The sequence below is a fragment of the Bradysia coprophila genome, unplaced genomic scaffold (genome assembly GCF_014529535.1).
Source record: "Bradysia coprophila strain Holo2 unplaced genomic scaffold, BU_Bcop_v1 contig_297, whole genome shotgun sequence".
NCBI classification, from domain to species: Eukaryota; Metazoa; Arthropoda; class Insecta; order Diptera; family Sciaridae; genus Bradysia; species Bradysia coprophila.
Genome location: NW_023503555.1, coordinates 3,699,247 through 3,719,514, shown reverse-complemented (window position 1 = coordinate 3,719,514; position 20,268 = coordinate 3,699,247). Strand labels below are relative to the sequence as shown.

General features: G+C 34.4%; 2 protein-coding genes across 3 annotated transcripts in view; one reads left to right on the top strand and one right to left on the bottom strand.

Annotated features, from left to right (window-relative positions):
* Positions 1–4,871: 4,871 nt before the first annotated feature.
* Positions 4,872–5,493, bottom strand: LOC119078550 (cytochrome b5). Its single transcript, XM_037186121.1, has 2 exons — positions 5,139–5,493; positions 4,872–5,089 (listed from the first exon to the last, which is right to left on the bottom strand). Exons 1-2 carry the CDS (start codon positions 5,295–5,297, stop codon positions 4,904–4,906), a joined length of 345 nt encoding a protein of 114 aa, XP_037042016.1. The 5' UTR covers positions 5,298–5,493; the 3' UTR covers positions 4,872–4,903.
* Positions 5,494–9,639: 4,146 nt separating this feature from the next.
* Positions 9,640–20,268, top strand: part of LOC119078520 (synaptotagmin-5) — a 23,334-nt gene continuing 12,705 nt past the window's right edge. The window contains exon 1 of one of the 2 annotated variants that reach the window (XM_037186083.1): positions 9,640–10,033. The gene's annotated coding sequence lies outside the window, so the exon portion shown is untranslated. Of the gene's footprint in view, positions 10,034–15,000; positions 15,012–20,268 lie in introns of those variants that run through there. The other variant, XM_037186084.1, reaches the window with a different exon arrangement.

The window sequence follows — 20,268 nt, the reverse complement described above, 5'->3', positions numbered from 1 at the left end:
CTTGTGTCAATCCGCTCGCTTTAAGTTTTTCGAAAATTGTCGAGGCGGTCGCCGGGGGTCAGAAGATGATTTTTATATGGAAACAAATTTTTAAAACGAAAATCGCCCGGGCAAAAATTTATTGTCTTCTAACCGCCCGAGTCAGAACAAAAGCTGGATCCGCCCCTGATCTTATCTCATGTGATTTAGCATGAAAAGCTGTGGAACTAAATTTTTTCTGGAAAATGGAAAATCGCTTTTCCGGCCGAGAAGCCGGTTTATATGAAAAAATTAAGTCAAATATCTACCGAACGCGAAAATTCGAAAATTCTCTTTTTCCCTGAAAGCCTGATTCAATACCAACTTTTCGTGGAACAATTTTGTTTTCTGTAAAATGTAATGGCGTCGATATAGGAATCTTCCCAAAAAATGACACGGAAAATTCCTAAACTTTGCCTGAAAAGCTTAAGTCAGCACCTTTCGAATGCAGCCCGGCGGCCGTTTACTGGATGTCGAGATAAAAGCCCGGATTTCCACGGTTCCTACAACTGATATTTTCCAACATTATTTAATATTTATTTCTGAGCAAAATAGCGACACATAGTTAATTTTTGCTGAAGAATTTTGAAGAATCGCATGTCCATATCATTTTAGAATTGAATCCTAGTCACGGCACTAGCTCAAGATGTTGTGGATGCCATTCTACCCATTCTACAACTCGTCAAAATGAACCCTATTTTTGTACTAAACTACTTTTAATTCGACAATTTAACATCAAAAGTGTTTTAAATGATGATAACTAACTGTACCATGTACCTTCCATTCATTTAAAGTACTTTCCTGATGTTCCATCGTCGTTCCAGCTCTAGAACCTATAGATTTACCGCATTTCTTTCGGATTTTTTCATGTTGTTCTGAATTTATGTCATTCTTAGTTAGAAGTCAGTTCCTATACTGATCATTCCTTATGGGTCCTTTAACGTCTCGGTTCTAGAAATCTGTAGCCTTTAATTTTACTTCGAGATTCATCTGTATTTTATATTTTTTGAGGCAACTGATACACTTATCGCATAAAGTTTTCGATCACCTTTTAATAACTCAGGATAACACAGGATACTGGACTATTTTCGGACATCTAAGATTTCTAGAACCTAGACTTAAACTTAAAACCTAAAACCTAAAACCTAAAAGAAACTTAAAACGAGCGAACCGACTTTTTTTGACACAAGGGATTATAAGTAGAGTATGCCAGTAGTAACATTTGTGGAAGGTGGAAGGGGTCTCCAAAAATTCTAGTTTAAAATATCGAGTTAATCGGTAAAAACCGAAAAGTTTTTGGCTAAGTGCAAGCATTTTTTCGTTGTTTCACCAAAATTCGAGTTTCCAAAAAAAAAAAAATATTTTTCCCACATTGATGACACCCATCAATGCAGTAAGCTCTTTCCAATTCGAATCCATTAGGGACAATGATATAATTCAAAGGGAAAGTACACTGGCGTTCAGACCTCGGCAACAGCAATTTTTCTCATCGTTTCGCAAGTAGCAACTCCCAACAATGGCGAAAGAAGACAACGATTAGTACACCCAAATGCAATAATGGTACGATGCAAGAATGATATTCAACTTTTTATTCGAAAACAAAATTCTTGAGAGAGTTGTTACGAAAAGATGAGCCGACACTGGAACTGCAGATTATGTTTGGTAGACAAAATGCAACGCTAGATTGTTTCCATCTGTTTGAGATCTGTTTAAGATGTCCCATCTAATTATGCTGATGTAGCTCACAAAATGATCTACTCTACACATTGTATGAATGCTTCATATATTCTTAACATAAATTTTTCGTTAGATGGTCCTCTCCTTAATTTTTTTTAATTCATAAAATATCGCATCTGTCAAACAATTTCACCTTTTAATTCAATGGATAAAACGTATTGCACACATGCAGTTTTAAATGTTAGAATTTTTTTTTTTCCATAAAGGAATACCAGCCCGGTGCATTATGACCTGCTCTACCAGTAAGAGTATAATACAGAAAAATTTATTCAATGAATTAAATAACCTAATACCTAAACAAGATGGTTTGGATATTATACCGAAAAGGGTCCTGCTATATGTATGCTTTTTGTACACACGGTATAACAGTGAAGAAAAAAATGAGTCTACACACCAAAATTAAATCTGTTTTTGTACCGTTTTCGGAAGTGAATATTGTAAAACTATATTAACGGAATTCGAGATCGATTTTGTTGTTATGTATAGGTGTAAAAATATATGATGCTGCCGTTGGTTTATATAAACAAATTATTTGAACGAAAATGCAGGACGAATGTGAGATGTTGATCTATATTATATTGCACAGTCGGTATAGCTCTGGAGTGAATAATCATATTCGTGGCTGCATTACAAATCCTGTTATGTTTTATATGAAATGTATGGTACATTGCATCTGCTGGACGTCCGTAGACGGTTTTCTTTAATGAGAAATGACCCCTGTATTTGCTTTAAACATTTTTTTTTTCTTTTTCGTTTATTAATGTTTTGAGACGGAAGCATATGCGACATGGTCAAATAGTATTTTTACCCCCTTTATCTTTTAGTAAAAAGAATTGAAGTGAGTCTACTACCCATTTTTATTTTATCAAAGAAATCGTTAATTGGACTTATAGTCATCGATATTAAATTCCAATAAAAACGATTTTCACATGTGCGAGTTGTGACTAATGGTTTTTCTCCACGAAACAGAAACATCAATTTTTTACACTATTTTTCTAAACAAAACCACCAAGGATGACAGTTCTATGGATAAAATATCTTTTTTCTCCACTGTCAAAACAAAAAAGATTTTTCCTCCTCTGAACTGTCAACTGTATATGAAACATTATTTTGAGTTGAGAAAATAAGGTTAATCACACCGCACATATGAATCGTAACTTTATTTGTTATGCGATATATGGAAGAATGAGGAAAATATGAGAAAGAATTGTTTAAAATATAGTCCCCATGAAACGACTCCCCAATAATCGTAGAGATTATATCGTCATTGATACGAAATTTCTTGAAACATTACGAAAACAAAAAAGTGAATGTACAAGTAATCGTCGAACGTGCGCGATTTTTTTTTTAAATGTGAGATTAAAGATAATATCCTGCTAAGGTTAATGCAGATTACGCTGATAAAAAAATATCTCCCTAAGAAGATCAAGCAACACTATATTCAATGTTAGCAACAAAAATATTCTGTGTTTACTGGACTAATGTCAGATAAATTGTTGATGAAAAGCGAAGAAATAATTTCAATAGTCTAACTTAAGGCGTTTTCGTAATGTTCATTGACGTTTCGTTCTGATGATTTGAATGAATAATACGCAGTGTGGTAGTCTAAGTATACTGAATTTCGTATAAATTTTGTCGAAATGTTCTGAAGTTTGAAAATTGTTCATTAGTTTTACAATCTTTTTTTTTTGATAATAGGGAGGTTGCGATTTGTCCCTTTAGTAAAGCTTGATAATAATGAGACACTGACTAACTGTAAGACAAATATGGAAGCGTAAGCTTTAGTTCGAAATGTGACAGTCGCTCTCTCGCTCTTTTCAATAATTCGAAATCTTTCCTATTCCTATCCGTAAAAGGAAAAATTCTGTTTCAAAGGATACTGATCAAAATCTTTTTTTGAGGATATCCAAAAAAGTTGGGGATATTATTTCGTGAAGAGAACGCAGGATATAAAAATTTTGGGAATGGCGCAATTGGTCGGGAAACAGCGACTTTTTTTAAATTAATTTTTACAAATAAGATTATTTTAGGAAAATAATTTTTCTAAAACATATAACAAAATCTCAATTTTATATTTTAAAAGTTGTAATGAAAATCTACAAAACTTACATCAAATTGATACAGCAATCGGCAATGTTATAACATGGCTCCGATGTGCCTTTCTTATTGTTTATGTGTGTTAGTAAATGAAAGTTCTAAGCTGTTCTAAAAAACTTACAGCCTCCTGACAGTCTCTTGACAGTCTTTTTGAATATTTAAACATATTGAGAAGAAAGTCGTACAAATTTATTAAAATGCTTTTTGAATATATATTTTAATTATCGTAAAAGAAATTCTGTAAACGCAGAATTGTTCTATTTTGTGTAAAGAATGTAAATAAGTTGTAAAAATATTGTCTGTTTCCCGACTAATTATATTTCGATCAAATTATCTTTTACGATTATCAGTTTATTAAATGCTTCCCGAAATTTATCCAATATTGCCATACTATTTTCAATATCGAATCTTTTACTTCTGTTGATCTTCTGTTTTTATATTTAATTTGAATAACCAGTGTTTTCAGTGAAGTGAAGTGCTAACAGATGAAAGTAGTAGTACGTGAAGACAGTTGCTCGAAGTTAGGAACTGTTCAAAAAGCAATATCACGTGTAGGAAAGAGGTGCAAGATATGGTTGAAAATGTGATAGAAAGGAATTCAAACAGTCGTTACGCGTGATATACTTTATGTACAGTGAAACAAAATGGGGTGATTCGGACTACCGAAATCGGACACATTTTCCAGTTGACTTTTTTATACATGCCCTACCTATAGTAAGGTATTGGACCCTAGAAGCCACAACCACGTTTATCGAGGATTTTTTTTTGAAAATGACTTTGGCTTTTAGGATACACTTTACTAGAACTGTATCAAAAAGTCCGGTAGGCTGTTTTTCAAAAGAATCACTCAATTACTCAATCAATGTTCATTTGATACGAAAAAACCAGGTTGCTAGGAATCTCGCGCCGCGTCATTCACAATAATACACATTTTGACACATTTTGTATAAGGAAGATGTCACTTTGTAAATTTTTGTGAATGACGCGGCGCGAGATTCCCTTACACCAAAAACCACTACAAACGTAAAATCAACAAATTTATTTCCACTTTTTATTCAGGTAAATCTTTAACGGAAATGGTGGCATTTTTGCGAAAAATTTGTTGTTGCGAAATTAATTCACCAATTTCGAACTGCTTCAGTGACTTTATTGCCATTTCAGAGTGACCAGTTCCCCGAAACGCAAATGTAGCGTCTTTACCAGCATACTCCAGCAAGAGGTCTTTCCCGCCAGGATGCTATAACATATTAATTTACTAAAGTGCTTTGGCTGAACGGAGGTCTTACCTTATCAAGAAAATCCGTTATCCGATATACTCTGTCGTAGAGTATTATCCAACAATCACTGGCATCACCATGGTCGGCTACTTGGCTCAATGTAAAACACTCTAATCCCGAAACCGAATTTAACTTCTCAGCTACGTTCAGTGACTCGTCAATCAACATGTTAATTTTTCACTTTCCACTATAGCGTTGCGCTTTTCTTCAGTGTTGATCAGAAACTGAATTAAAGCTAAAAACTTTTATGTTTGAAGACATACTAAAATCACACATAGACTGTATACTTTACGTCTGCGGCGTCGGCGGAAATATAGACATCTGTAATAAATACGAATGTTGTGAGGTTAAATGCATGTGTGAACGAAATCGATACTCATCGAACACTGCTGTTGGTCCATTCAATATTATTTATTGTTTATTTAGAGACATTGGCTGTTGTGTGTACGATTTATGAAATAGTAAAACGCAAAGCGGTTTTTATGTTCGCAATAGCAAAATTGTACAAATAATTTTGGTTTTTAATCTTAATAATAATTAGCAATAACAGGTGGAATGGGTAATTATACTTTAAGGCAAGCTTATTAGGGCTATAGATTCTCTTTTGTGAATATCCTGAAAATGCTTGAAATTGTAAAATTCAAAAATTTTCGAAAATTTAAATTCCTAAATTTTTGAATATTCGCGAAATTCCTTAAAATTTTCGAATTATCGTTGTTTTCAGGCGAAATAAGTATCAGAGGGCTCACGCTATTAGACATTTCTATTGCTCACATTAACCAGCCAGACCGCACTTTCTTCTTAATTATCTAGCCAAGCGGATTTATCAGGTAAGATAAAGAATGTAATTGGTTCCCAATGGTTATTTTGGCTTTTAACCAGGTAATATTTTTGTGTAAACATTTTTCCGATTTCCCCAAAAGCATTTTTCAGGAGTCCATGCTTTTAGCCATTGAGATTGTAAAAATTCCTTAAAATATCATTTTACATAGTGTCAGACCTTGAATTATCTTGCCTGATTTATTAAACTCTAAACTAACATTGTGAAACTTCTCGAACAACCTCACATCCAACCAACGCCGACAATTTCCAATCAATGAAAAGAAGCCTCATTACAACGACTCTTTTTTTTGAAATCAATATTACACGACGCAATATCAATTTCATTTCCATTAATTGGCTTTATTTCGCTTATTATGCTCATGTTATGTGGTGGTATTCAACTATCAGATTTTAAATGGTAGGAATGGAACACCAGTGACACAGAACAGAGACTTTTTCATGAGCTAACACCTCTACAATTTCGTCTGAACGAGACACTGAGAATATGTGAAAAAAAAAATTATTGATGAAGGTCGTGTTTCATATGAAAACTAATACCAGACCTATGAAAGTATGGCACATAAAAATATTGAGACTAAACATCGCAGTAAATGTTTCGGTTAGTAGAAGAAACATTTTTCAATCGAGGACCCAGGCAGGCAACTAAACATAAATAGAAACTACACTCAGGGAATTTTGAAAACTGACACATTCTCTGAATCAGTGTTTTAATAATTCTATTCGTATCAAAAGCCTTTAATGTGAAACTCTTCATTTCTCTTACTTCATTTTCTTCTCTGCTGAAAAACTATTCTCCCTTTAAAATCACTTACATTATCCACTCTTTGCCTTGTTATCATATACAACTAAATTGCCGGAGGCAATATAGACAGCCCCGTACGAAGACAAATTTCATAAATTCCTATTTAAACAGCTATATACCGCTATATTTAACTATATTTCACTATAAATAAACATTTCACAGATAAATATATGCTATTATATAGCTCTATATGCCTGAATATAGCTCAATATAGCTGTATATAGGTATATATAGATGTCCGTATATGGAATCCCTGAAACCCCACACACATAACAAATTATTTCCATGTTAACATAAACTCTCTAAGTATCATTTTTCCCAAGATATTTCTATTTTACTAAAATCCAATATGGCCACCGGCAGCCATTTTGTTAGGAGACCGGAAATAGTACCGACGCTTTACATTCGTTAATACCTTTCAAACAAAAAAAAAATCATGAAATTCGGTCAAAATTTACTCGAGATATTGTCAAAATACACCACGTTCACTGTACTTCCGAGTAGCCAGATAAGAGCTCACTCCAAGAGACCTAGCTCACGCTCCGGAGAACATAATTTCATAAAAAAATTTTTCCCTGATTGGTACGGTCAATACCTATCTAATAAAGCTAAAACAGACGAAATATGTTCAAATGTGGCCGACCTACAAGCAAAAACTGCTTGCCGCCCTGTGCCTGTTCCACACCAAGGGGTCTAACTCACGAGTCAGTCATCCGATTTCCATAAACTTTTTTTTGTCGATCGGTATTGTAAATACCTTTTATTTGACGTATCACTTAAAAGTGTAACGTTTAAATGTCCGGAGATATCTTCGAAAAACCGTAAAGCACTTATTGGGCCACAGCTCGGGAGGGGTCGATCCAAAATCACTCATCTTCGAACTTAGCCTGTCTTTTGACATTACCAAACGGGAAAAAAAAGAATTTTCAAAATCGAATGCGTTTTACTCAAGTTATCGTGCAGACAGACAGACGGACAGACAGACAGACGGACAGACGGACAGACGGACAGTCGGACAGACGGACAGACGGACATTTTTTTTTCGCGGATTTGGCATCTCTAGACAACCACAATAGGTTTCCCCTTACTCAGGGAGTCCAATTCGACGTGTTACAAACGTATGCGTAAACCTATAAGACCCCAGTACTTCGTACGGGTCTAAAAATACATGCAAAATTCATAAAAAGTCAGTAAACCACAAAACTGGTCCACCTACAACTGGAATTGGGCACTTCAACCGAATGGATTGCTCGACTGTAACGGCTTGCCGTGCATAAGTTTGTAATGTGTGCTTCTAGTTCTTTCGTTTTCTTTTTTAAGTAACTCAATGCATTCATCTAGTCTTTTTTATCCGCAATTATGTTGTAAACGCGTTTGTTTGCTCGCGACTATATGTAACTTAAATGGTCAAGTACCTTACTTATATAAAATGACAAAAAACTACTACTACAGAAAATGTGCCGTTCAAAATTCCGTGAGTGTAAACATAAAATAGATTAGATTTTCTGCCCACCGCAGCGAGTGTAATTGCATATTACCATTGTCGATTATGTTTATAGATCAAAATCAAAACGATTTGATATGGTAAATGGGGAATAGAATTTTACTCGCTGCACCCTCGGCAAATAAGTCATTACTTTATTGACAGTAGCTTCAAAATTCATTTCCCAGTGCCTTCTAAATTGTTTGGAATTTTGTATTTTGCCTTCTGTGTAATTGCAGCACGAGACAAGGGCAACACTCACTCTCGCAAAAGTAAACAATTCCAAATAACGACGTAATCTACTACTTCACAAGTTAATTGTAATCAACGTTATTCAAAGCAAAGTAGTGTACGTTCTTGTTTGGAACTTTTCATTTTGCCATGTATGGCTTTTACAGCTCGAGCCAAAGGCGAGGGATGCAACCACAAAAGGCGAAATACAAAATTCCAAACAAGGATGTGAGTCATTTTACACACCAAATGAAAAGATTTTTAACGCAAATGGCAATGAAGTAATAGAGAACCTTAGCTAAACGGACGCTAACGCTAATTTCCAACGGTAAATCCCCCGCTAACACTAAAATCAACGGTAATGCCCAGTCAATAAATGGTATCATTGTGAATGCTTACACATGGACGACGCAATTTCGGTGTGTCTCGGTATCGGTGTGTTTCTCGGTGTAACACATGGATTGGCGAGTTATGATTCACTTCAGGTTATACTCTTCAATGAGTATATAGAAGAGAAACGGGCAAGACAGGTAACAAACACATCGAGTCGTCCCTGATGAGTTCCCCAATGTGTTTGTCTTCACTTTACATTTCACTGGAATTGTAAAGATAATGACTTATTTACCGGAAAATTCGTGAGTAAAATTTTTAAACGGTATGCCTGAGCTTCTCAGCCCAAAAGGCAATTCGAAAAATTATTTCCAAAAAATTATCAAGAAGTTGACTTCTTATAAACAAGCATTTACTTACATACCACGCACTGAAACCTTTTCCGAGGTGTTTTGATTCTACAACCGACAATCAACTAGCGTTTACTAGATGGCAGAAAGGATCAGAGCTTTCATAAAGGCCTAATGGGCTTTCATAGTAACACTTTAGTTCGAATCTCTGCTACACAGTGAAAGACCTGCGCGAACAATTTGTCAATTCATTTTATTTTACAACTTCTCTATATGTTCAGTATAAGGCATAGCTACTCTGCAATTGAGATCTGATGTGAATAGAGACGTGTGACAACCAAAAAAAAATTGTTTCTAAAGACTCTCGTACATAAAACATATAATTCTTTGATGGAAAATTATAGTATATGTTAGGCATACGTGTTGCGCCTTATACGGCAACACATTCCCGTGTTGAATTCAGTTGAGAGAGAAATCTTGACGTGTTCGGGTGTTTGGAGTGTAATATTGTGCCAAAAATATTGATGGGAAGTTATTATTCGTATGAGTAAACATTGAATAAAGCAGCCACAGGCGCGATAGTAAAGGGATTTTTTTTTGTTTCAATTTCACTTTAGTGACGACCTTTGTTGTGCTACTACATTCAAGAATTGTTTCCGAATTAAACGCTGTCCATATGCTGTATTGTTGATGAAATTGTGTTTCAATTATTTTCGAGTAGTGAACTTAGAATTTGTAAGAAAATCCGAAAAGAAAATCGACAACTTAGTGAATCCGTTTTTATCTTAATTCGTAAAGACAATTTGTCGCCGCACAACATATTATGGAGTTATTACGCTGCCAGCATTAATTTGGGAGTTATACGGTAAAATGTCCATACTTTAATTTTGATTGCAACTTTTATTTCCGTTCGAACACATTTTAATGATAAATTTATCGAGCTCACGTGAAAAGCTTTTACACAAAGCTTCAGATAATGGTTATTAATCGTTGTGAAAACATTTTCATAATCAGAGAAAATACCATATGTTAATTCAGTTGTAACCTGTGTGTAATTTCTACCTACATTGATGGTAATCGTAATCGAACCAGTAATAATGTAAAGGGTAGGCATAGGTACCGATTTCATATTACTTTATTTAATAAAAAAAATTGTTAGATTTTACGATTGACGGCTTTCAATTCAAAGGAAACTGAAAGTTGGCTCGAGTCTTTAAAGATTTTGTTTTTCTGTTGAAAAGATTATCCTTTCTATCCCCAGATATTATTTTCGTTTCAACAATTCTGTTTGTTTGACTAAATCAAATCCTTAGTGTAACAAAATACCGTCTCAGTCTCAATGATCATCGCATTTCATTCATCTCAAAACAATAAGGGCCAACCCAAAGCTTACGCGGTTTCGTAAAATCAAGGCTGTCAAATTTCATCCATAGAGACATAACCTCATCGATATTTGTGTGAAAACCGACCTCTGTGGATGAAATTGTGTTCGTTCGGCCAGTCAAATTACAGTTTTTACAGTTACTTGGAAAAAACCTATACAGCCTTGCGTAAAACGACCTCGTAAAAGCAAATGTCACGCAGTTCGACAGTTCTACGAACTGTGGAATGTGGAACCAAATTGAGTTCCACGAAATCGTGATAAATTATGTTTTACGAACACATAGCGAACACATGTACTAATGCACCGCAATTTTGAATTAAACCAGAGAGCTCAATTTGTTTACGAAATTGTGACAACTCTTTTACACAGATGAAGACCGTTACATTTTGTTCTTGCTCTGTTGTTCTGTAACAAATTTAGGGATAAGGCTCGAGGCACTTTAGGTACGCCAGAAAGTGCTAAGGGAGTGATGTTTTCTTTTGGCATATGGTGTCATTGGAATCATCGAGATTGACTTCTTTTGAAAGCTTAGATTTTGCCATTCGTGGACCATATAAAAATATTAATAAAATTGTTGTATTGCTTGGTCAGTCGTTAAATAAAAGAAATTTTTTCAACAATTTTGGTCAAGTCAAAGCAATACAACACTTTGTCAATATAAAAATAAAGTCCAACTTATCGGATTCGTCAGTTGAGTCAACAACTAAGAAATCCATACATGCAATAAAATGCGTATTTCATAGAAACTTTCAAATTAAAACTTCGACATTGCAGTTTCACGATAATTTGTACTTGGTACAAAAGGTGCGCCCGAAAGTCAGATTTCATGAAGTGGTCAAAAATTTTGAAGAGGGCTCATGCAAATAATTTTAAAAACATAACAAAAAACGTCGCACTCAATAAGCTCTGTTTTTTTTTTACGAAGAAATTTAATTTAATGTGCTCGTCTTACGAAATCGTGTGAGCTTTGGGTTTACCCCTAATAAATTTTCAACAGATTTTTTTTTTCGTGGAAAAACGAAAGAAATAAAACTTCTGCGCGCCAAATGAAGTGATTAATGAATTTATCGGACAAGCCGTTTTCCACGAGATAAGAGGATAAAAAAAAATCTCCAAACCAGTGGATTTCCATTCACAAAGTTCGGAAAATTTTCTGAAAAGACATGCAAAAAACATTTTGCAATTAATTTCCTTACTCCAATCACATTTTGGTGTGTGCTGTTCACGTGTCTACGCCTAGGCGTTTTTTTTTGTATCAGATTGAAATTGATTGTATCTCAAACGTTATGTCCGTCAATCCACATAAAATGGATCGTTTTACCAATTTAATTACTTAATTTCATGGCATATCCGCATGATGCGATACAATTATATTTTGTATATACGTGAGCACACAATGAAATTTCACCGATTTGAATAGGAATCAATAATCGAATCCAAACATTATTTTTTATCGGCTAGTGGGGTTTCTTCCTCGGGCTTAGATAATCTCGCTTGTGTATAATTTTAAGGGGAATGAGACAGGAAAAACCGAAAGATTTTTCATTATACCTTGAACGGTATGAAACTCTTTACCTCGTTTATTGTTCGACGAGGACAAACTTTTTATCGATTCATAAAATGAGTTTTCAAATGTTATTCGAATGGAATAATAAATATCTGTTAGCGACAACGACGAGTGAGTCCTGTCTTTTACAGCTAAAAGTATGTAATAAACAACAGAACTAACAGATTTAATTATTCCGACAGTGATTGCCGTATATATCTCGTATCTAATATTACAATGCGATTTCCGTAATTTTTCGTTCCTTAGAAATATGGGCCCTCTAAATAAGAAACGGGGAGAAAAGATTCTTCCATAAAAGTATGTACTCAAATGACGTCATTGTAAAATTAGAGTCGAATTTTCGAACATAACGCAGTACATTCGCAATACATTTACAAACGATTTTATCAGACGAAATACATTAAAAGCTTATACCAACATCTATCTAAAATAGAGTGTTTAATGAGGGTAATCTATGCATATTTTTGGTGGAATGGGAACACAATTTATATCTACTCTCCATACAGCGTATATTTTGTATACCACCATCTCGGTAAAAACACATAAAGTTAGAAGGAATGTTGCTCAAGAATTTAAACCGAGCTTAAAGAGAGATGAGAGATGAGTTTTTATTTTAATAGAACAGCGGTTGCATAAGCATATGAAGACGGTTTTATTCCTTCTGCTTATTTAATTCCTTTTAAAATTGGAATACAATGTACCAGGACAAAATTTCAACCGTTTTGAAAGCATGAGTTTTCAAAATAACAGAGGTTCGAGCCTTGATTAGTCCAGCAACTACCAGTTGAATTTTATTAATGCGTTTCTTGTTTAATGTAGAGTAAGTTTGAAAAATAAAGACGCTTTACACTGAGAACTCAAGGAACATGATTCGCCGATGTGGCGAGACCAAGTTTCCTGAAATTACTTGACAGATAAGATGGCTTAATACTAACCTTCCACTAAAATTATTCCTAGCTATTATTTCACATTGGTAACGGCCTACAGTGTTCACAATTTGGGTAGTTGCCGTATAACCCCAAATACGATGAATTTGTATGCACACGTATAACCTACATTTAGGCGAGATATATCACCTAGCTTTCTTCAGAAAGTATTTGCATAGTTCGAGGCGTTCTTTGGAAGTCAGGTTACGCCCACTGCACTTGCGATTGGCCGTAAAACACTGTCAGTGAGGTCTCTAAACAAGAAAATCAAAAAATTACCTAAATACACTAAAAATTTGATGAATTTATCAAAATTTAACGAAAAAGTTTTGCGTTCAATTTCAACAAATTTCCGGAATTTTCACTTTAACTCCAATAAACGATTAATGTGAATGAGCAGAACCATGAACGAACAAAACTCACGAAACAAGAAAAACCTATTTTGAGTTAAATCTGTGCATCGATCGGTCGGTTTAGTGCTCTGCTCTGACTGAACAGAGGTAAAAATATTGTCTCCACTCATATGAACATAACAATTCCCTCCAATGAACAAAACTCTATTTACCTTTCGATTAAATTCAAACAAAAAATTAATTAAATTGAATTCATTGAAGCATTTCCATTCGCATTTAATTGAATATCTTCAACTGAATATGTGAAATTGCTAAGCTATTTATTTATAACAATGAGCGAACGTACATGACGAACGAACGCTATCCGTTTCAAGTGGTAGCGATTTTGTGACAATATACCGTTCATTCACTAATAATTTCAAGTATGAGGGAATGGATCCCTTTCCGCTTCGATTCAATAAAATAAAATATTTAGCAAATCAACGAAACGCATGCAATAAAACCATTTTGTTGCGTACATTTTTTTGTGGGAAGAAAATGTCATGGAAAATTGTTAAATTTTCATAACGCAAATCCATTTCAAGAGCGGTATCCTCTCGAGAAAAACAATTTTCCTTTCTTTGATGTTTCCGAAGATTTTCTACTTTAAATGCTTTGTAAAGAGGCTTTTCTAACATGTCGAACGTATAAGTCAAGGTTTCCGTTTGTTTTCCAAACGATTTGAAACGGATAAAATAGATAAAATAAAAATCAAGAAAATCGTCAACGAATAGGAAAACAGGGAAAGGCCACACTATATATAGATACACTTATGACAATACACACCACCTACACGAGAACCAAGTGTTAGTCGGACAAATTGTTATGGTGGTAGCATTCCATAATTATTTTTAGAAGCTTTTGTATGTTGTTGAGCCGTTTGTGTTATGTTAATGTTGAATAATATGAATGCAAAGCTTAGTCTATTCTCGGTAGCTGATTTACTGTCTGCTTTACCCGAAGCTGCTTTATACCGAAAGTATTGCAAACAGTAATAAATTTTCATATTTCACGTTTCACACTTTGTAAATAAGTTTAGCATTCCTATATGATACGTCCGCTTAAGGAATGGCGTCTTTTTATATGGGGAAAAAAATATGAAAAATGTTTCAAATCCTTGGTCTTATACGGTGAATAAATTTACATTAAGCTTCTTATAATGTAAAATGTTGAGATAAACTCTCTGCGTGCTTGCATCGATATCAGTTTTTCGTTGTTAGTAATGGCATGATTACAAAAACTCTAGTTTCTAAGTCTGATGCGACATTTCAACATAAAATGTAAATGTCTTGTAAAGGGGATGCTTTTATCCATCCAGTCAGCTATTTGACATAATAAACCTTTATCTGCTGTAATTGGTACACATAAAGGCTGAACTCACTATATTATAGCATACGTACGGACAGAATGTGTTTTTTGTGTACTTATATGGCTACCTTTTCCTAATAACATTGCTGAAACAATGTCGTATCTCATTAGTGAGAAGGTCGGTAACTTGTAGCACACACCATTATTATAACATTATGTGGCTGAAGACGTCAATTTGCTGTGAATGCGAATGCGAAGACAATATGGTGTACCTTTTATAAACATTTTGTTTTTAATAAGGCATCGAAGGCATTCAAGGCTTTTGTGACTAGACGTTGTAAATCTATGCTTTTCTTTCCTTAGTTATTCGATACATCACTGGCACTGTGTAGAAAACTCTTTGCAAACATTAATATCATGTTTTATTAGAATGATATACGTTCAACACGACCGTAATTTTACATGATTGTTTAAGCTCGGCGATATGAAGTCGCTTACGTTGTATTTTGTTGAGATGAAATTAATTAAAGGACTCTTACGTTCATGGACTATCGGTGATGTATTGGTATATGTAAAGGTTATTGAGATGAAGGGGTGATAATATTTTCTTTGCTTCGCTTAGACGTGCTCCAACAACGGCTTGACTTTTGTCCTACTATAATGTGATTAGACTTTAAAGCGCATCAAATATGCACAAAGGCAAAAACCTCTCTACATTAATAATGTATGCAACCACCGTTGCCATTAAAATTATTCACTATTACAGGCACTTTCCCTTATCTCCGTTCCAAGAAATTTGAAGAGGATATCATCGTAAAGCAATAAGGGATCTAGTGTCGTATTTTATGTTTATGTTGAGGGTTATTTGATTAAAGTCTGAACGGACCAAGTGCAAATGGAAAATGAGATGAGACACATCAATTGTTGATGTAAGATATTTCACAAAAAGAAATCCTCCTTCACACCCTGTGTTCACTTTATTGATCTACACATCTACAATAAACTTTTTATTCGAAGGTTCGAAAATTTTACGAAATGACTAATTGCACCCGGGTACAAATAGCCTATAAAATACTACTTGCAACCATATAGCCTTGTTAGAGTTCAGTTTTCCTTGGGCGTTTCGTCAGAAGCAACTTGAATCATCCTAGTACATATTGACCTAATAATTTGGTGTTTCGACAATTTGACGTAGATGATTGCACCCGGGTGTAAAGACTATATTAACCCGAGTTCCAATAGTATATAAAACTCTATTTGCACCAATACAACCCTTGAATAATGAAGCTTTCCGTGAACGAACTAGCCTTAAGAATGAGGCTCGAACATTCCCTGTAAAAATTGGTTTAAGAATTGGTTGTTTCGTCAAAAGCAACTTGAATCTTTCTTGTACTAATTGGCTTAACAATTAAGTGTTTCGACAATTAGGTGCAAATAGTGTATTTTAGACTATATACATCCACTCGGGTAAGACGCTATTTGCATGTGGGTACAGATATTTTACTATATGCTATTTGCACCCAGGTGCAAGCAGCTTGTACCAAAATTATATTTGTCAGGCACGACAGATCTTTCAATAAAAATTTTTATTTTTAAATTGAAGTAAAACTTCTCGTGGCAATAATAACTTCGCTTTTTCCAATCTAGTTACGCAAACTGTAGCTTCACGAGAGGGCTTTCGACCTATAATATTTGAGGCATCTGATTCATTCGAAAACATCTTATAAATAATATGAATTGATGCCACCAAAGAGCCATATTACGAATTGTGGTGAAAGGAAATTCGTTGCTTATTTTAGAAAGAAAAGAAGAAAAATGTTGCAAAGAGAACATTTTCTATCACAATACAATTCGAGCAAAATGGGCTGTTTAAGTAAATACCAAACGAGAAACTCCAGCGAAGTGAAAGGAAATAACCAATTGAAGGTTTTATATTTGGAAATATAAACATTCCATTGACGATCAAGTATTTGAATACATTCCAACAAATTGCCTTTCTCTACGATCCATTTCCAATATCATGATACGAGCAATTTTTTATTATTCCCCAATGAAATGAGTTGGCAAAGAAAGGGAAAAAAGAAACGAAATCAAATCGTGTAGCACATAAAGTACGGGAAGTTGGATATATGTACGTGTAAGTTAGGAAAAAAAGAGTAAATTGAAATTTACAAAAAGGAGCGTAAATAATACAATGAGTTTACAGAACTGACTGAAAATGTGGTTTGTGTGTACATTTTTGATTCATTTAACATTAAACGTAATGGATACTTGGCTGATATTATAGTCTACATTTTGGCGTTTCGTATTTTCGCATATATCTTTTTACCAGAATCCTTTCTGAAAAATGTAAAACGGTATTAACGACCACGACCACGAGTATGTTAGCTTTCCACCGAAAACAGATTCGTTTGTTTCAAGAGCTCTGGAGAGGGATTACGGCATCAGTTCTCTTTCTTCTATGCTATGTCAACTCTACCGATAGAGTACGATACACTATTTCACTGAAAGATGTCGCTGCAATATCTTTCAGTGAAATAGGTTTGTTCCATCTTACGGTAAAAACGATTTTTGGCAAGCTGAAATCGAACTAGAGCATACACAGAGCCTCAACCCTTTTGCAAATTGTTAACAATAATTTTTTGGTTACGGTTCTATGGATTGTCGTCAACAGCTTAAATTACCTTGGAACAAACCTATAGTAAATTGTAGTCTATCGGTAGAGTGGACATAGAATAGAAGAGAGTAATCCCTCTCCTGAGAATTTTTGGTCATTATTTTGAAGAAGAAAAAACGATTTTGATGAACAGACATTGGCAAAAAAATCTAAAATACGACCAAATGTCGTAAATGCTTCTTTCTCTTAAGAGGCATTGATTCTTTACTGAGTCTACATTTGAGCGTTCCGTATTGTATCTTCGATGATATATTTTTACAAAAATACTTTTTCAAAAATGTAAGACGACAGTAACCACCACAAATGTGATTTGAATAAAAAATGGAAATGTGAGCTTTTCAACAGATCATCCATTTCTCTTAACGGAAAATTCCACACAATTAAAACACATCGCAACTGAATAAATTTTCATCGGTTCAGAGAAAATTCGCTTTATGTATAAAATTCTTGCTAAACTTAAAGCTACGACTCGAAATTTATTACGAAAATGACATGATTCGCTTTGACTCATGAGGAGATAAACATCTGAAGCGTTTGTCCGAAAATATTTCGAAATGGCTTATAAATACTAAATCTAATACTCATGCCGATTACGTTGATTTATTTTTTACATTTTTTTTTTGACGAAAATCTTTTACTAAAATCAGAAAATTTCTCGTATGCAGAATTTGTAGCGACAAACGTATAGCCATTCTTAATACCTTTCCATATGCATTGACAAGGTTAACACGGGTTCAAGGAACGTGGAGAGGAAGTTATTATTATGTGCACCCCATGATGGAACGAAAAGCTAACAGAATTACACGTAATCATTATTATCTCGACTTGCTTCAATGTGGGTTCTTCAACCCTAATAGCAAATATAATACAAAAGAAGTTGAACAACTATCATCTCCTGAAATGTATGTCTAACCTTCGCAAGTGACCTTCGTGTACAATGTAGATTGAATGAAACATGTGAGAACGAAAGTTTGTTACCTTTCACACAGTGAAACGGTAGATAGTCAAAAGGTCGTAGAGTTGATTTGTTTTATGTCTTCTCCTTACGCGAACTTTAAAAAAAATCAATTTAGAGTCTGTCTCTCTCTATCAATTCAATAATGGAAACTAATCGATTTTCGTTTAATCTCATCCACAACAACAGACTGTGTGGGTCTCATTATCCACCCAGTGGCAAGTTTTTCATTTCCTTTGGAAATAACTTATTATGCTGAATTCTATTAGGAATTCATGGCAGCGGTAATATCGTACCGTTATACTATGGAATTTGCTGTGTAGCAAAAAATGTTTCTTGTGATTCGTATTTCTCTCTTGATAGAATACCCGCCATCGAACTTGCTATTCGTTCGGTGCAAATTAGATTTTCTCAAAGCAGAATGAAACCTTAACGCAATTATAAAGAAAAATGTAATTTTCGAAGTTCGGTGATTAATAATAACAACTTTCTTGGTATGCATGGTTGCAGGATATAAAATGAATTTTCGACAAAAATAATTTTGAATTTTGTTCGGAATTTAATTACACTTGTTACAAGAGGGATACACCGCCGCACCGGTTTGATGCCATATCCCATTTTTGTCCCATTGTGCATTCTGTATTATGTATACCTATATCGTACGGCCGTACAGCGAAAAGAAAAACATCCGGAATTATTTGTTTAAACATTAATATCCTAGGAAGAAAATGTTGCTCCGAAAATGGATTTTTTATTTACTTAACTTCTAGGGGGCATTTACGTGTATCGACTTAAACACTCGGTAAAGAACTAGCGAAAGATTCAATTTTTTTCACAAAATATAAGTCGTGGGATATTCAATTTTAGACCTATTTGGTTTGTGTGCTCTGTGAATGAGAATTCCAAAAAATCGATAAAGGATTGACTTTGTATTTATTATAAAAAAAATATTTACTTACCGTATCGGTTTGATTGGTTTTCGCCGAAGAGAATTGCAAAATCGCAAATAAACGACATTGTTCCAAATTGGTTTTTTTTAGTATTTTCTGCGGATTTTATTGCTGTTCGTATGTTTGCAGAGAGTGTGTGTTGTCGAAATTTAATCTTTTAGCTATAGACGGAAAATGTAAGCGTTTGTTGAGCTTTTAGAAAAGCATTATATGCCTTCAGTCGATGAAAGCATATAAGAAAACAGTAGTCAATTACTCCGGTATTTATGAACAAAAGTCTCACATTTAGGGTGGAACGTTATCGAAAAGGGAAACGTCCCCTTCAACTAAAGTTACCATCGGTACCATCTGTCATAAAAACAGATATCAGATTTTCTAAAATACTCTATAGATGCTCCAAGTCACCTGTTATCGACAAAGACGACAAAAACAAGAGATGAACTTGCGTTCACTTATAAAGTGAAATATTTAGTTCTCCTTATAGGAAACCTCGGTTGGCCTGCAGAGGCGCCACAATTTTTTCAGTACTTCATTCTTTGTGCTCTAAGAGTTCATTCTGAATCAGAGTGAATATAGAGGAGAGTTGTGCACTAAGCGTCACAAAAAGATATTTCCAAATAAAAAAATTTCGGTTCATGCATATCTATCTACTCTTAGTTTCTAAACATCATTCTCCTATAAAGCGCTGAGCTGACATTAGTAACTTTATGACAAAACGTACTAGAACTGTATTAGCATTATATGAAAATCTACTACATTTGAGCTTAAGTTTTCAAAGAGCATTTCCCTATGAAGTCACCGATTCTGTATCAGATACTAGGCAATGAATAGAATAAACAGATTTAAAGTCAATAACACAATGAACTGTGACAATGAATTATGCCACACTTGCGTTACACTTAACTAACACGCTCATCGTGATCTATTCGCTTACCATTTGG